Raw genomic sequence first — 13170 nt, forward strand, 5'->3', positions numbered from 1 at the left:
CATAAGGAATGAAGAACTAAACACATAAAAAAACAGGATGTCCATTGCCTCTGTGCTCGAGTCTGTAGATTCTTCATTAAAAAGGAAGGATTTGACATTTTTGGAAATACACTATTTACTTTCTTGCTGCTAGTTACATGTGAAAATTGATACAACTCATGTCTGTACAGTAAAGATTAAGCTACTGTCAGCAGCTTGTTAGCTTAGCTTAGCATACAGAATTTAAATGGGGGAAACCCCTAGCTTGGCTCTGTTCAAAGCTCTAAGCTTTAAAAAAAAAAAGCTTTTAAAAAAATTTGAAGTTATGGTTTTACAAGAGGGGTTATGTGCTATTTTATACATGTATATGTATATGTACAGCACATGTACATGTATACGTACAGCAAGAAAAAAACGTGTCTGTTCTTGCGAAAAAAAACGTGCTTCAGAGGTTACCTTTGGACAGAGTCAGACCATCTGTTTCCTGTTTTTATGATAAGATATGCTATTTAGTTGCTGGCAGTAGGCTTCATATTTACTCTTAAGACATAAGAGCAGAATTGATATTTTCATCTAACTATTACCAATTAACCAAATAAATAGGTTTAGTTCCCAAAATGTCAAACTATCCCTTTAAGGCCAACATTAGCACTTCATAGCTGTGGTCAAAAGATACCAAGTTTGAGGTTTTGTTAGTATGTGCATGCTCGCAACAGTTTGAGAGATGTTATAGTGAGGCTGAAGCAAAATGAGAAATGCCAAATTTTACCTCAAAAACTAGTCCCAAAACTATGGAAAAGACTCCCAATGTTTACTCTCATGTGAAATACACTTCTTTTCACCCTTCCTAATTCTTTATAAGAAGGGTCAGTTAGCTATTGATTTAATATGATGATTTCATAGCAATCATTGGGGAAAAAGTAACAAAATATACTGTTAAGTAAACATGATCTCTCAGGTTAAATTAAATTGTTAGCTACACACATTCAACTTCAAGACAAAAGAAAAAAAAAATCACCAAAAAATGTAATTTCAGTCTGACTCTAAAAACACAGTGACCTCTGTAAATGCATGGCGATCATGTCCTCAGACGATTGTACAACCAATCTTCTGACACAGTCCTATCCTGACAACTGCCAGCATCCATGTTAATGTTGTTTTCAGTGTGTACTCCTCTGTCCTCTCAGGCAGGGACCAGCACCTTGTCTATGGCATATTGTAACCGGTCCCAGTTCTTCCAGAATATGGTCAAAAAGCAAAGTCCCAATAAGGTAGCCACCACATGGTACCGGCTCCTCATCAGTGGAGCGGCAAACTTGGCAGCGGTGGAGACACACACCAGGATGACGGTGATGATGGCCAACATGATGTTGATGGTCTTCCCCAGCAGAACTCGGGCATCGTGGGTCTCGAGCTGGACTGTCTGCTGCTGTTGCTGTTGCTGGAGTTCCAGCTTGGACACTCGTGTCTGACATGACTCGAGAGCTTCCTGAAAAAGATGATGAGATATTTTCTTGATCTAAATGATTCCCAAGTGCCTAAAAGGTCATTTGTTCTGACTTTTCAAACCATCAATTACGAAAACTGAAGATTAATTATGTAGCAGTTGAGGGATGTGAGGACAGAGAAGAATTTGTATGGTCATAATTGTCAAACAAGAACAGACAGACTTTCATTTCAAGGTCGTTATTTCCTATTCACTGTGATTCTACAGATACATAACTAATACCTCTGTATGTGAATGTTTTTATCAATTAGTCTTTTAAAGCATTTCAGACAAAAACTAAGCTTCAATGACTTAAAAAGTTCTAAAATCTAAATGAAATACAACAAGGCCAAAAGTGTACAAGTCAACCCATGCATCACTACATGATATACACTACATACCTGTATGTCCCTGGCCCTTTCTTGAGCCTGGTAGGCCACCCTCTCCTCGATGCTGGCCAGCTCCTGCTTCAAATCAGTCATCTCATGTTGGTGAAGCTCCGTCAGGTCGTTCAGCTGGTCTTCCAAACGTTCATACCTAACAGGCAATGCAGGAAGATGCAGTTATATTAGTTAGTCATTGTTATTTATAAGCAGATTTGAAAGTACTGTTGACAAAGTAGTGAAACGTAGTAAAGTGGTTGTTTTAATATTTCAGATGAATAGTAATCCATATTGATGTTAGAAATCAGTGCTTTATTATGTGAGGAGAATGCAAGATTGGCAAGATGGTAAACAGACCTGTATCTCTCCTCCTGCAATGTTTGGCTGATGATGCCGTACTCTCTCTTGAACTGAGCCTTTATCTCCTCAATATCCTCCTCCAGCTGGTTCTGGGCATCTTTGATCTCTCTCATCTCCTCCAGGCTCAAAGCCAGTCTGCCCTGGCTGTCTCCCCCTGTCTGCTGACCTTGCCCCTGGCCCTGAGTCTGCACCTGCCCCGCTAACACTCCACCCCCAACTGGGTTCCCATTACTGTCTGCTGAAATGGAAGCACTCCCTGAGGAGCACTCATCATCACTGGGATACTTAGGCTTGCCCACCATAGAGGTACTGCTACTCAACCCCTTTCCTGCACTGTCAGTGGGCAGAGGAGAGGAAGAGTCCATAGTGGTCTTGAGGTGAGCAATGTTGTCAGCACTGCCGAATTTGTTCCTGATGAGGTTGGCGAACTCTCTGGGCTTGCTGAAGAAGAAAGGAGGGGAGAGGGAAACACCTGGTCCGATAGTCTTGATCTTGTCCATGGTTGGGTGTCGGCCACTGCCAGTCATGTCCCTCAGCAGCTCTCTGGGCGACTCCCTGGGTATGGTGCTGTGTTTGCTACGGGACGACTGAGGGGATGGGCTGTGCTGGATTTCACTGTCTTTCATCTTACGATGGTACTGTTCCAACTTCTTTTGCATTTGGGCGATGTTTTGAGCTGACTTCTGGTTCTTCTTCTCAAACACCTGCTTGATGCGACCCACCTGCTGCTTGTCCGCACTGTTCACCAGCTTCAGGTACTCTGCTACATTCTCGTCCCGCGCTGTTTGCTCAATCTTCAGCTGCTCTGTGACTTTCAATATTTTTTGCTGGAGGTTGTCCAAGCAAGAACGACTACGCTGGACCTCGAAGCCTGGAGTTGGTCCAGGACCTCCATCACTCAGGTCCAGATCGAGATTGTTCACTGAAGAACCCCGGCGCAGCGACATAGTGATGTTTGGAGAATTGCCCTCGGTACTCCGGTCCTACATGGAAGAGAAACACAGATCAGATGCTACATTCTATATGGGATTATCTTTTTGCTATGGAAATTGTCTGATCAGCAAAAGAAAAAATCATCCAGAAAAGAAAAAATGTGGCTAATAATTCCAAATCGATGTATTACAAATATGAGCTCAAAGAGAATATTGGTTATTTTTCTTTTCTCACCTAATTTTCTTTATAGAGAAACAGAAATGCTTATCTAAACCAGTTAATTTAAGGTCAAATTAAGGTGAGAGCCATTAACCCTCTATTACAGTCCACAATTGCACTGCAAAAATCTTTACACAAAAACAGACATTTGGTCACAGTAACTGATTCTCAAACAAATACTTTTTTTTAAACTGGAGTTTTTGTTGTTATTTTTTAAACCTGACCCATTGTTGTTGCTATGGCCCCCTTGGACTCCATTGTATACTGGTGTTGTGGCTTACTCATGTATCAACAACGTGGCTGATGAGTAAAATGTTAGGTGACAACCTAAACAACTGAACTAATATGCAGGTTTTTAAAAATATATATTTTTGCCTAATTTGCTTTTCATATACTTCTTTGTATTGTGTTCTAACCTCAACACTATTATGCTTTCCGGTTACTGCCGCTGTGAGACCATCTGGGTGTGTATGCAGTGCTCTCATTTGGCACATCTATTAGGTTTTAGGAGCCAGAATATAATCCTGTTTGTTTATAGTATAGCACACAGATGGCAAAACTCAGATAACAGCTATTAATGTGTGAGAATTAAATGGAGCGTGCACATGCAATGTAGGTCAGTGATGATGTCATGGACACAAGACTCAGGAAATCCCTTTACCAGACGCTGTCCCCAGTTTTACAGTAAATCACCATTGTTCTCATAGAAGCTCAACATGACGGTCATTTTTTGGTTCTGGTGTCACTGTCGGGCACAGACCTTCTCCGCTTTTGATTTGAGGAAGTGAAACTAAATAAATATAATTTGAGTCACCAAGTCTAACTATATCAGGAAACTTGAAGGGCTTATATAAAGAGGAAGCTGTGAAAGGCAGCAGACAGAATTTAATGAATTTACGATCAGCATTTTTAGAAACCAAGTGTCACTTTGAGCGATAAGACGCTGCAATGTAACAGCAGCCCAGCAAGTCACAGAATGTTACAAGTTGATCACAGTACAACACTAGTGTAATAACAGGAGGTGTGAGCTGATACAGCCTAATACAGAGTGTTGTACAACAAGCACTGAGGGCAGCACAAAGCTGCACTAATCCTTAAAAAACGTAACACTGCTAGTTTCAAGCAAACAAACTGATTACAACTAACTGAAGCAGACCTAAGCACTCAATGCTGCTTAGCTTTTCTAACCACTTACTAACCTAAACCCACAACACCACAGAATGATTACATATTGCAAGCTAAGTACCTTTAAAACTGACTAATACATGTAGAGCTCGCCTCATACTTACGTTATGTGACACATGACTGTCAGGTGAACCACGAGAGAGGGTTTACCAATTGGCCATTAAGTACGCACACACATTAAGCAATATATAGAAGGTGCTCAGACTAAAACAAATAGGCACACAATCAGCTGTAAGATTGCTCTTTCAGCTTAAGTAATCCAGATACACATACTTCCTATTTACTTAATGTTGACGCTATGACCTCAATCAACCAGCACAACTTGTTTTGATAGTGATTCAGTGAGCAATACCTTAGTGAATAATCTCTGACATCTCCATTTGAAAGTATGACTGGTTTCAATCTGGTTTCACCATAATGTGTGCCATGGAAACTGTTCTTTACTGCATGGAAAAATGGTAGTGTTTAATCCCCATGTGACTATAATTATGCTTTACATGTAGAATATATACTTTGTTATGTGTAGCGTGTAACCAGATAAATCTATGCTTCATTCTACAAGCATGCCTGGGGTATTTCAGCCTCTGTCCTCATCCCACTCTCTCCCCCTCTCTGGCATCTGTCCTTCTTGAACAAGGACTCTTTCTTTGCAGAGAAAAAAGCACACTTTGTCATGTCCTACCTCTGCTCTGTCCAGGACTGTTCTCTAATGGCTGAGCTGCTGCATATGGATTCACTGGCCTGACATATATGCTGAGGAGCCCTGCAGCCAGTCACAACCCTGCTCCTTCCGAGCGCCAGCAATATCTCTTGTCAAAACAGCTTAAGATTTAACTTGCGCCTTTGTCAAACCCGTTTGTCATACAAAAGAAAGTGGAGACTAATATGTTCATTGTTTAAGAGGAGCATAGAGCGGGCTGGTTCATATTACTCAGTCTTTTTTAAATGTTTAAATTTTCACAAACAAAAGAGCTGCCTGTTCAGCTAGCTCCTCAGGCACTCTCCCACCACCAGCCTCAACTTTGAAATGTTCTCTACTGAAGCATTAGGGGTCAAACATGGAGCACAAGGGTTTAAGTTCATTGCTTCAAGGTGCTATAATAAGTGCAGATACAGATGAGCGTAAAATAGATCAAATAGTGATTTGGCTTTTACTAATCGATCACTGTTGAGGCCTGTGGCAAAAACAGACCATCACAGCAGTGAGAGATGTTTGGAAAGAGTATCCTAGCAATTCCGTATTCACATTGATGCACCAGGAGTAGTGAATGTCGAGCCAAAAATTGTTGGCTGGAAAGAGGCGTCTTTTGGAAGGATGGGGCTTGATTCATGAGAGCAGCTCAAGTAACACTATAACACGACACAGATGTTTTACACACTCTAGGACCCAAAAACAGGTATGAAATCCAGATATTCCCAGAAGAAATTTGCCCCAAAATGGGACCATTTCAGTTTAAAAAGCCTATTTCCACTGCTACTGCTACTCAAGTTTTCTACCCACGCTAACTGCTGCAATAATGTGAGGGTCTCTCTGGATGAGTGGCTCTGTTAAATGAATTAGCCTTATGATGATGAAAATGTCCACCCAAATCTGCTGAGTAGCTGCCCTACTTTTCACTTCATTTCTCCCAAACACTTATGCGGGCGCTCTCCAGGGGTTACTAAGGTAGGAGAGTGAAACAGGGCGAGGACTGAAGGTCTTCGGGGATGCTGGAGATGTCAGAGGGAGTGAAAATCAAGTAACTAGAGGAAAGGCTGCTACAGCACGGCAGATGGCAGCAGGAGAGTCTGATGGTTAGTGGACTGTCCTTAACTGAGAGGCCACAGGTTCAAACCAGGCAAGAGTTTGATGAGATGGTGTTTCCATCAGCAGCTAGATGACCTGTCTGGGTGTCCTTGAGCAGTCCTAACGGTGTTCTCTCGCTGTAATACTGTGGGATTTAAAAGTCAGGCTGTGGATGGCCCATAATAAAAATCTGATCTATCAGTGTGAGAAAATCTTCTTGAGAGTCTTCTCACGTTTAACTCAAACTGTTATCTCGGAAATTAAAAAGCCAGGACATTACACAGTCAAACGCCCCCTGTTGTTTGAGTCACCCATCGATGTTAGTGTGTCAGTAGAACAGAAGAGGGGAGACAGACAGAAAGTGGGAGACAAAAAACTGAACCAGCTAGTGAAACTGAAAAAGATAAGAAGATAGCAATAGAACAAAAGGGAGGTTGCTCCTTTAGCATAGTTAAGCACACATCATCATCTCCACCAACAGGATCTACAGGAGGCCTTTGTGGCCCCAGGGCACCTCCCTCACACCTCTTCCCTGCGTGAGCCCCTTGTCCCCCATGCCGCCCTACATAGCACACAGCGTCTGTCCAACACCATGACCCATTTATTATGGTCTGAGCCCACGAGACAGCATAATATCAAGATCCAACGGCATTAGCCTCAATCTTAACCCAACAAGGGAGAGCTGTGTGTTTATTATGTTTGAGAAATCTGCCCAAAGTTGTGACTACATTTTAGAGGCAAAGTTAGGCGAACCGACAGAAACTGCAGATGCTGCTTATCTTTCACTGCAGTGTGCTCTCTCTTGGATCAATGATCTAGTTAATGATTCTGTTTTTCATGCAAAAACAGATGATACACTTATAAGCCCACTGCAGCACCAGAAGAAAACAGGCAAAGCAGCAATTCAGCATGAATGTCTTGTGCTGGAGTCAAGAACACAAATTATTTAAAATGTGCGTGTTTGTAGAGGGTGTGAGCTACATACTGAGCAGTATTACTGGTATAAATATTAGTTCAGATTAGCAGGAAGCACAAAAACTTGCTGCCCCACCCGATTAAGGGGACGTTACAAAAACCAGACATTTACTTATGAAATCAGGAAAGCATTGTCCCCATTGTGAGGAAGTAATGTTTGTAAGTGCACTCAAATGCAGGTGTAATCTGTTGATTAACATCAGCTCACGATGTAGGGTCAGGTCGCATACAGCTGCAGAGACACAAGCAAACACAAGTACAGGTGTTTGTGCTGATGTGAAGAAATTGGATCAAAATGATGAGGTAGTGTTTGTGTGTGTGTGTGTGTGTGTGTGTGTGTGTGTGTGTGTGTGTGTGTGTGTGTGTGTGTGTGTGTGTGTGTGTGTGTGTGTGATGGGGGTGTCTTTGCCATCGTGTACCCCAAATAAACACACACAGGGCAGCAGTGCTGGCACACTCATTGAGATGGAACAAAACAATCCCTTCAGCAGAGAACAGAGCCACAGAGGGGAAGAAGCCTGCAGTGCTTATTGGTATTCCCTCCAGCTGATCCTCATGGATACAGACACTCTCCCTCTCAGGGCTCACACAGGGAGACGGGAAGAAAACCAGAGAGAGAGAGCAAGAGCAAGCGACAGGGAGCACATCTTTGATTGGAATCAGAAAGCTGACCCAACATCTCCTCCTCCCTCTCTCAACTGTGTCCCACAGCTGGCCACAGTTTGATTGAAAAGCCTTTCTTTAGATGCCAAACAGTACGGCTCATCAGAATAAAAGCGGAAAGAAAAAACATAGCTACAGAGTTTGAGGTCTTAAGTTTCCTGAATGACTAATCCCCGGGAGGTCAGTGGAATGAATTGCTTAAGACGTATTCACTATTATCTCATAGACAAGCTGGTCCAGGACTAAATCAATAGCCCATTAACACTCCCTGCATCTGTTGGCCCCTGTGGACTGAGAGAGTATTGAGCGGGATTCAATTAAGATAAATAAGCAACTATATTCAACATACTGATTCAAAGCGAGGAAGTGAATAGTGGAGGTCATGTTGCAGGGTAGCTGAAGAGTCAAGCAGCTCATTAGCCATGAAAAACATAATAAGCCTAAAAAAAGAGATAATGAGAACACTGCCATTTAATGATTCATAGCACAACCAATTTAAAGGCTGCCAATTATACTGATGTGACAGCTAATATGTTCATGGGTTCATGTAAGGACAAACACGGCATACAATTTTTCTACAGCGACCATCCAGTGAGGGTTGTGAAAAACAAGCCACTCAAACTGAAGTTGCATCATCTTTGTCCTCTAACCCACTATATTTGAGGAACAAAATTGGATTGTCATGTTTGGCAAACAAAGGGAGGAAATGCGCAATTACACTGCCCAGTGATAATAAACCAGGAAAAATGGTGAGAGACATTCCTTTATATCGTGTTGGTTGTTTTACCACAAATGTCTAATTCCTTATTTGAGAAGCTGCTTCAAATTAAAGCTCTCCCCTAGGGCAGAGTTTGACTGAGGTTGGATTTCATTCATTCATAAGTATTGTTGTTCACAGGGCAGCTGGAGCTTTTTAACAAGAGCTTAACTCACATAAGACCTGCCAGTGTTCTCTTAAAGATACATGATGTACTAGGGGGATCAAAATATTAAAGGTTAAGTACACAACTTTTCAAGTCTGTCTTAAAACAACAATAAGGTGCCTGTATTAACAATGAAAGAGGTTTTCATCACTGTCATCATTCCTCCGGTTCATAATGACTGTTAAAACATCCCCTTTCAAATCTACCTTTAATGTAAGTGATGGAGGCCAAAATCCACAGCATTAATTTGGACGACTAAAGCATCATTTTAGCTTCAGATTCACTTAAATACATTTTTGCATGAGGCCTGTAGATTTTGTACCCCGTCACTTACATTATGAAAGTATCTTCTAATAACCAGTATGATCAGCAGTAACATTTATGGAAGAATTTAATTGTTAATTTGGAAACCTGACCATTGTTTTAAGACACACTTGAAAAGCTTTGAGCCACTCCTATAAGCTCTACCTTTAAAGACTAAAAGGTGACAAACTAGTAGGCCTGAAGGCTCATACATATACAACAGAAACATCCTGCGGCATGATACTCGACTGACTTTCTGGTTGTGCAAGTGTCACGCTATGGAGAGCACATTCCATCTGCAGTGTCACTGTGACTGAAAGCACCTGGCTTTAAAAGCATACTCAGGTTGATCTGTCACAACCATACGGGGATTTCTGAAATTATAATACAGTAATAGCAGATGGCTGAATGGATTTCCCCAAAATTGTTAGTGCCATATTTTCAGGCAATTACTACACATGGCTAAGCTAACACTTTTAATTTTTTTTATTTCCTCCAAATTCAAATGAAAGGATATAGGGTGTTATAGCTCTTTGAGGCCAACTTGTCCTTCTGTGTTTATAATTCAAACAGACCAACTTGACAACATCACCACTGCATTTTTATGTATGGATGTAACAGATTAACAATAATTCAGGCCTTTTTGTTTTACCTGATCCTAATGCTCTCATTATCGCTGTCCTGCCAATCATGCCAATTATTTGCTTGAATGATTTGGACTTAGTTGATAAAATGTTCAAGGCGACATCTTCAAATATCTCATTTTGTATGACAAACATTCCAAAAACCAAAGACATTCAATAAACTATCACATAAGACCAACCAACTGCAAAGTAGCAAACGATTACATTCTAAGAGAAAAACCCCCAATTATCTTTATTTAAGAAAAACCCCTTGTGTGCAGTAAATGTAATACTGCATGCTATGATACTGTACATCCTCCTTAGTCCATGATTAAAATGGTTAACTGTGTAACCTTCACTACATCTCAGATAAAATGGAGTAAAATAAGCGTTTAATTTTATTCTCAAAAACTAGGTCAGGCATTCAGTCATCCAGTGACCAGAAAAACAGAAATACCGGTAAGACGAAACACAACACAATAGCCCTGCAGTAAATAGCTTAAGTTCCCTTATAGCTCAAGATTTTAAGTTTCAAGGCTAGACTCGACTGTGGTTGTTTGTGCATGACCTCACTTCCATGGTTTTCTGAGTCTGTACTTAGTTGGCCCATCAAAGGAAAAAAAAAATGTGCTCATCCAATTCTGATTAGAGCTGAAACAATATTTGACTAGCTGATTAATGAACAGATAATTTCAGCTCTAATCAAAATCTGAGAAAATGAATCAGCAGGCAACTTTGATAATAGTTTGCTAAAAGTTATTTCTTCCGCCTGGATCTAAAAAAATCACTGGTTCCAAATCCTCCTATGTGAAAATGTGCACCTTGATATTTTATGATGGTGAACTGAACATATTTTTGGGCTGCTGTGGACAACAACAAATTGAAATGTGTCACTCTGGGCTCTGATAATGTATGGCTTATATTCTTTTTTTTAACTACATTTTGCATGTATAGACCAGACAAGTAATCAATGGTTTCAGCCCTAATTTCATTTAATGCTGCATAGAAAGGCAGCTGTATTGGATGAATATCATGTCATATTTCAAAAAGTTGTAACTCAGTGTTTGAAAGTTTGAAATGTAATTAAAAAAAAGAAAAAGGTAGAAAAAACAGACGATCTGGAAATAAATAAATAATGAATGAATAACTAAAAAGTCAGGATCTTGGATGCAGTACTAAGCTAAAGAGCAGAGTTCGTAATACCCTGTCACACAATTGTTGTTACCATGGTTACAGCATATGTTTCGCATTTATGCGTTGTAACATAAATGCTGTAACGAACCCCCATCCCTGAACAGGAAATTTTACTCTATATTTTCACTAAGGCAAACTTGGCATTAAGTAGGCTAGCCCAGCTGAAGTGACCGAACATGAACCGACTACCAGGTATCCACCAAGCCCCCAATTGGAGTGCCAGGCTAACCCTAACCCTAACTCCTAACCCTAACCCTAACCCAATTAGACCTGGTGACCAAATCATGTAATTACAATTTCAAGGTCCATCCCATGATGCTCACTGTCCTAAAAAGCATTTTCCCTGTACAGAATCATGGGAAAAGCAGTGGCTGTAAAACAGTGGATATGTTTTTTGAGCCTCACAACCCTCAAGTAAGTATTTGACATATTTGATCGGATAACATTTGGAAAGTCTAGATGAACTGAATGATCGAGCACTAATCTGGAAGTTAACTGTCTTGACTGGTGGAAGTCTCTAGTGAGCATGCTCTATGGACACATTGGCCTCACAGAGCATGTGCAGTATGTTTTTAATCCAGGTAATTTCTTTACAGCAGGAAGTGGCTATTTTTGCTTCATGCACCACTGAGCAACTTTCATAGGAATAAACGGAGCTCTGACTGCGATGTTGTATCCAGTTCTCTTTATACATCCACCCTCTATTTCAGAGCACAGCTGCCAGACAACGCTGCCAGGAATCACATGACTCGCAAGCTTGCAACTGTGAGGGCTGATCTGTGAAAAGTGGGTGTTGTTAGTTCAGCTCTGAAAGAACAGAGAAAAAATTAACATCTCGGGAAGTTTCAAAATAAAGATTCCCCTTTTTTTGAAAACTGAAGTTACATAGTTACAAAACTTTTTCCCCCCAATAACATCTGTGCAGCAGTTTTAAAATCACCCATTACAAGGTTTCAAATAACAAACTACTACACCAGGAGAGAAGTGACTGTAATCATTAGTGTGATGGGGTGTGTGGGGAAACTGTAACTGTAAAAAAAACAGAGCTGCAGCTGTGTAGAAGTAAAACATAATTAAAATATTATCAAAAATCAATGTAATCAAAATATTATTAACCCACTCAAAACTTTATTTCAATCTTTTTTTATGACAAACACTACGTTTCAACCATTAAAAGCTTTTTTTTTTCAGTGTTGAAATGTGACATGATGTCCATCTCAAACAACTGTCCGGTTTGGATATCGTGAAAATTGTCCAAAAAAATGTCTCGGGCCAGGATTTTTGTTGATTTCAGTACAGTAGAGTTTATAGGCGGATATTTGAAGACACCTGTGTAACCAGAGCGACATCTCTTTTCAGAAAACAGTGTTTCGACGATATTTTGCTCAAATGTTTCACAGCCTTGCTTCAGCTCTTTGTCAGGAGGAGAAATATGCAGCTTTCAGGCGGCGCAGCTGCTACTGGTTTCACATGACGTGGAGATCAACAGACAACAATGTAGCGCTGGTACAGTACGGGACCTGCCGCTTATGACACAATGCCGCAAAACACACTCAGATGATTACTCACCATCCGGCTGCTGAGGTATTTCTCCACTTCAGATAAACTTCGCACGGATATGTTGGCGCTGGGCATAATAATCCCGTATGTGTGGTCAATTTGAAGCTGCACTTCTTCAATTCAGGAGGACTTTACAATTCAAGCCTGATCTAGTGTCCATGTCTGGCCCCGTCTCTCCCTCTCTCTCTGACACACACACATTATCTCTCTCGCACACACACACACACATACACACACTGACTGCCCTCTTCTACTTACAAAAACTATGCGTGAACCCAAACTCCGCCTATTTCTCTCTGCAGGGAGGCTGAGAGAGGGCGGATTAACCCTTTCAGGACATGTGCCTATCAGTGTTAAATCAAACTGCTTCTATATTAGCAGTTGTGGTGTGGTGTTTATACTAAAAGACGGCTACCAGAAATCATCAAAATAGTCCTCTGCTTACAATGTGGGTATACCTTTTACTCAGATTAGTGTCTTATATTAAAACTTAAAGCACCACTGTGTATGATTTAGTCCATTGAAATTGTCTTGGCAGAAATAAAATATAATATTCATAAATATATTTATTTGTGTATAATCACTTGAAAATACAAAT

At 40.7% G+C, this 13170-nt stretch overlaps 1 protein-coding gene across 1 annotated transcript; it reads right to left on the reverse strand.

Annotated features, from left to right (window-relative positions):
• Nucleotides 1-644: 644 nt before the first annotated feature.
• Nucleotides 645-12781, reverse strand: LOC128359190 (transmembrane and coiled-coil domain protein 3-like). The gene is made up of 4 exons (XM_053319623.1): nucleotides 12582-12781; nucleotides 2206-3191; nucleotides 1867-2002; nucleotides 645-1468 (listed from the first exon to the last, which is right to left on the reverse strand). The coding sequence occupies exons 1-4, from the start codon at nucleotides 12645-12647 to the stop codon at nucleotides 1163-1165; spliced, it is 1494 nt and encodes a 497-aa protein (XP_053175598.1). The 5' UTR covers nucleotides 12648-12781; the 3' UTR covers nucleotides 645-1162.
• Between the last annotated feature and the right edge of the window lie 389 nt (nucleotides 12782-13170).

Source organism: Scomber japonicus, chromosome 5 (genome assembly GCF_027409825.1).
Source record: "Scomber japonicus isolate fScoJap1 chromosome 5, fScoJap1.pri, whole genome shotgun sequence".
NCBI lineage: Eukaryota > Metazoa > Chordata > Actinopteri > Scombriformes > Scombridae > Scomber > Scomber japonicus.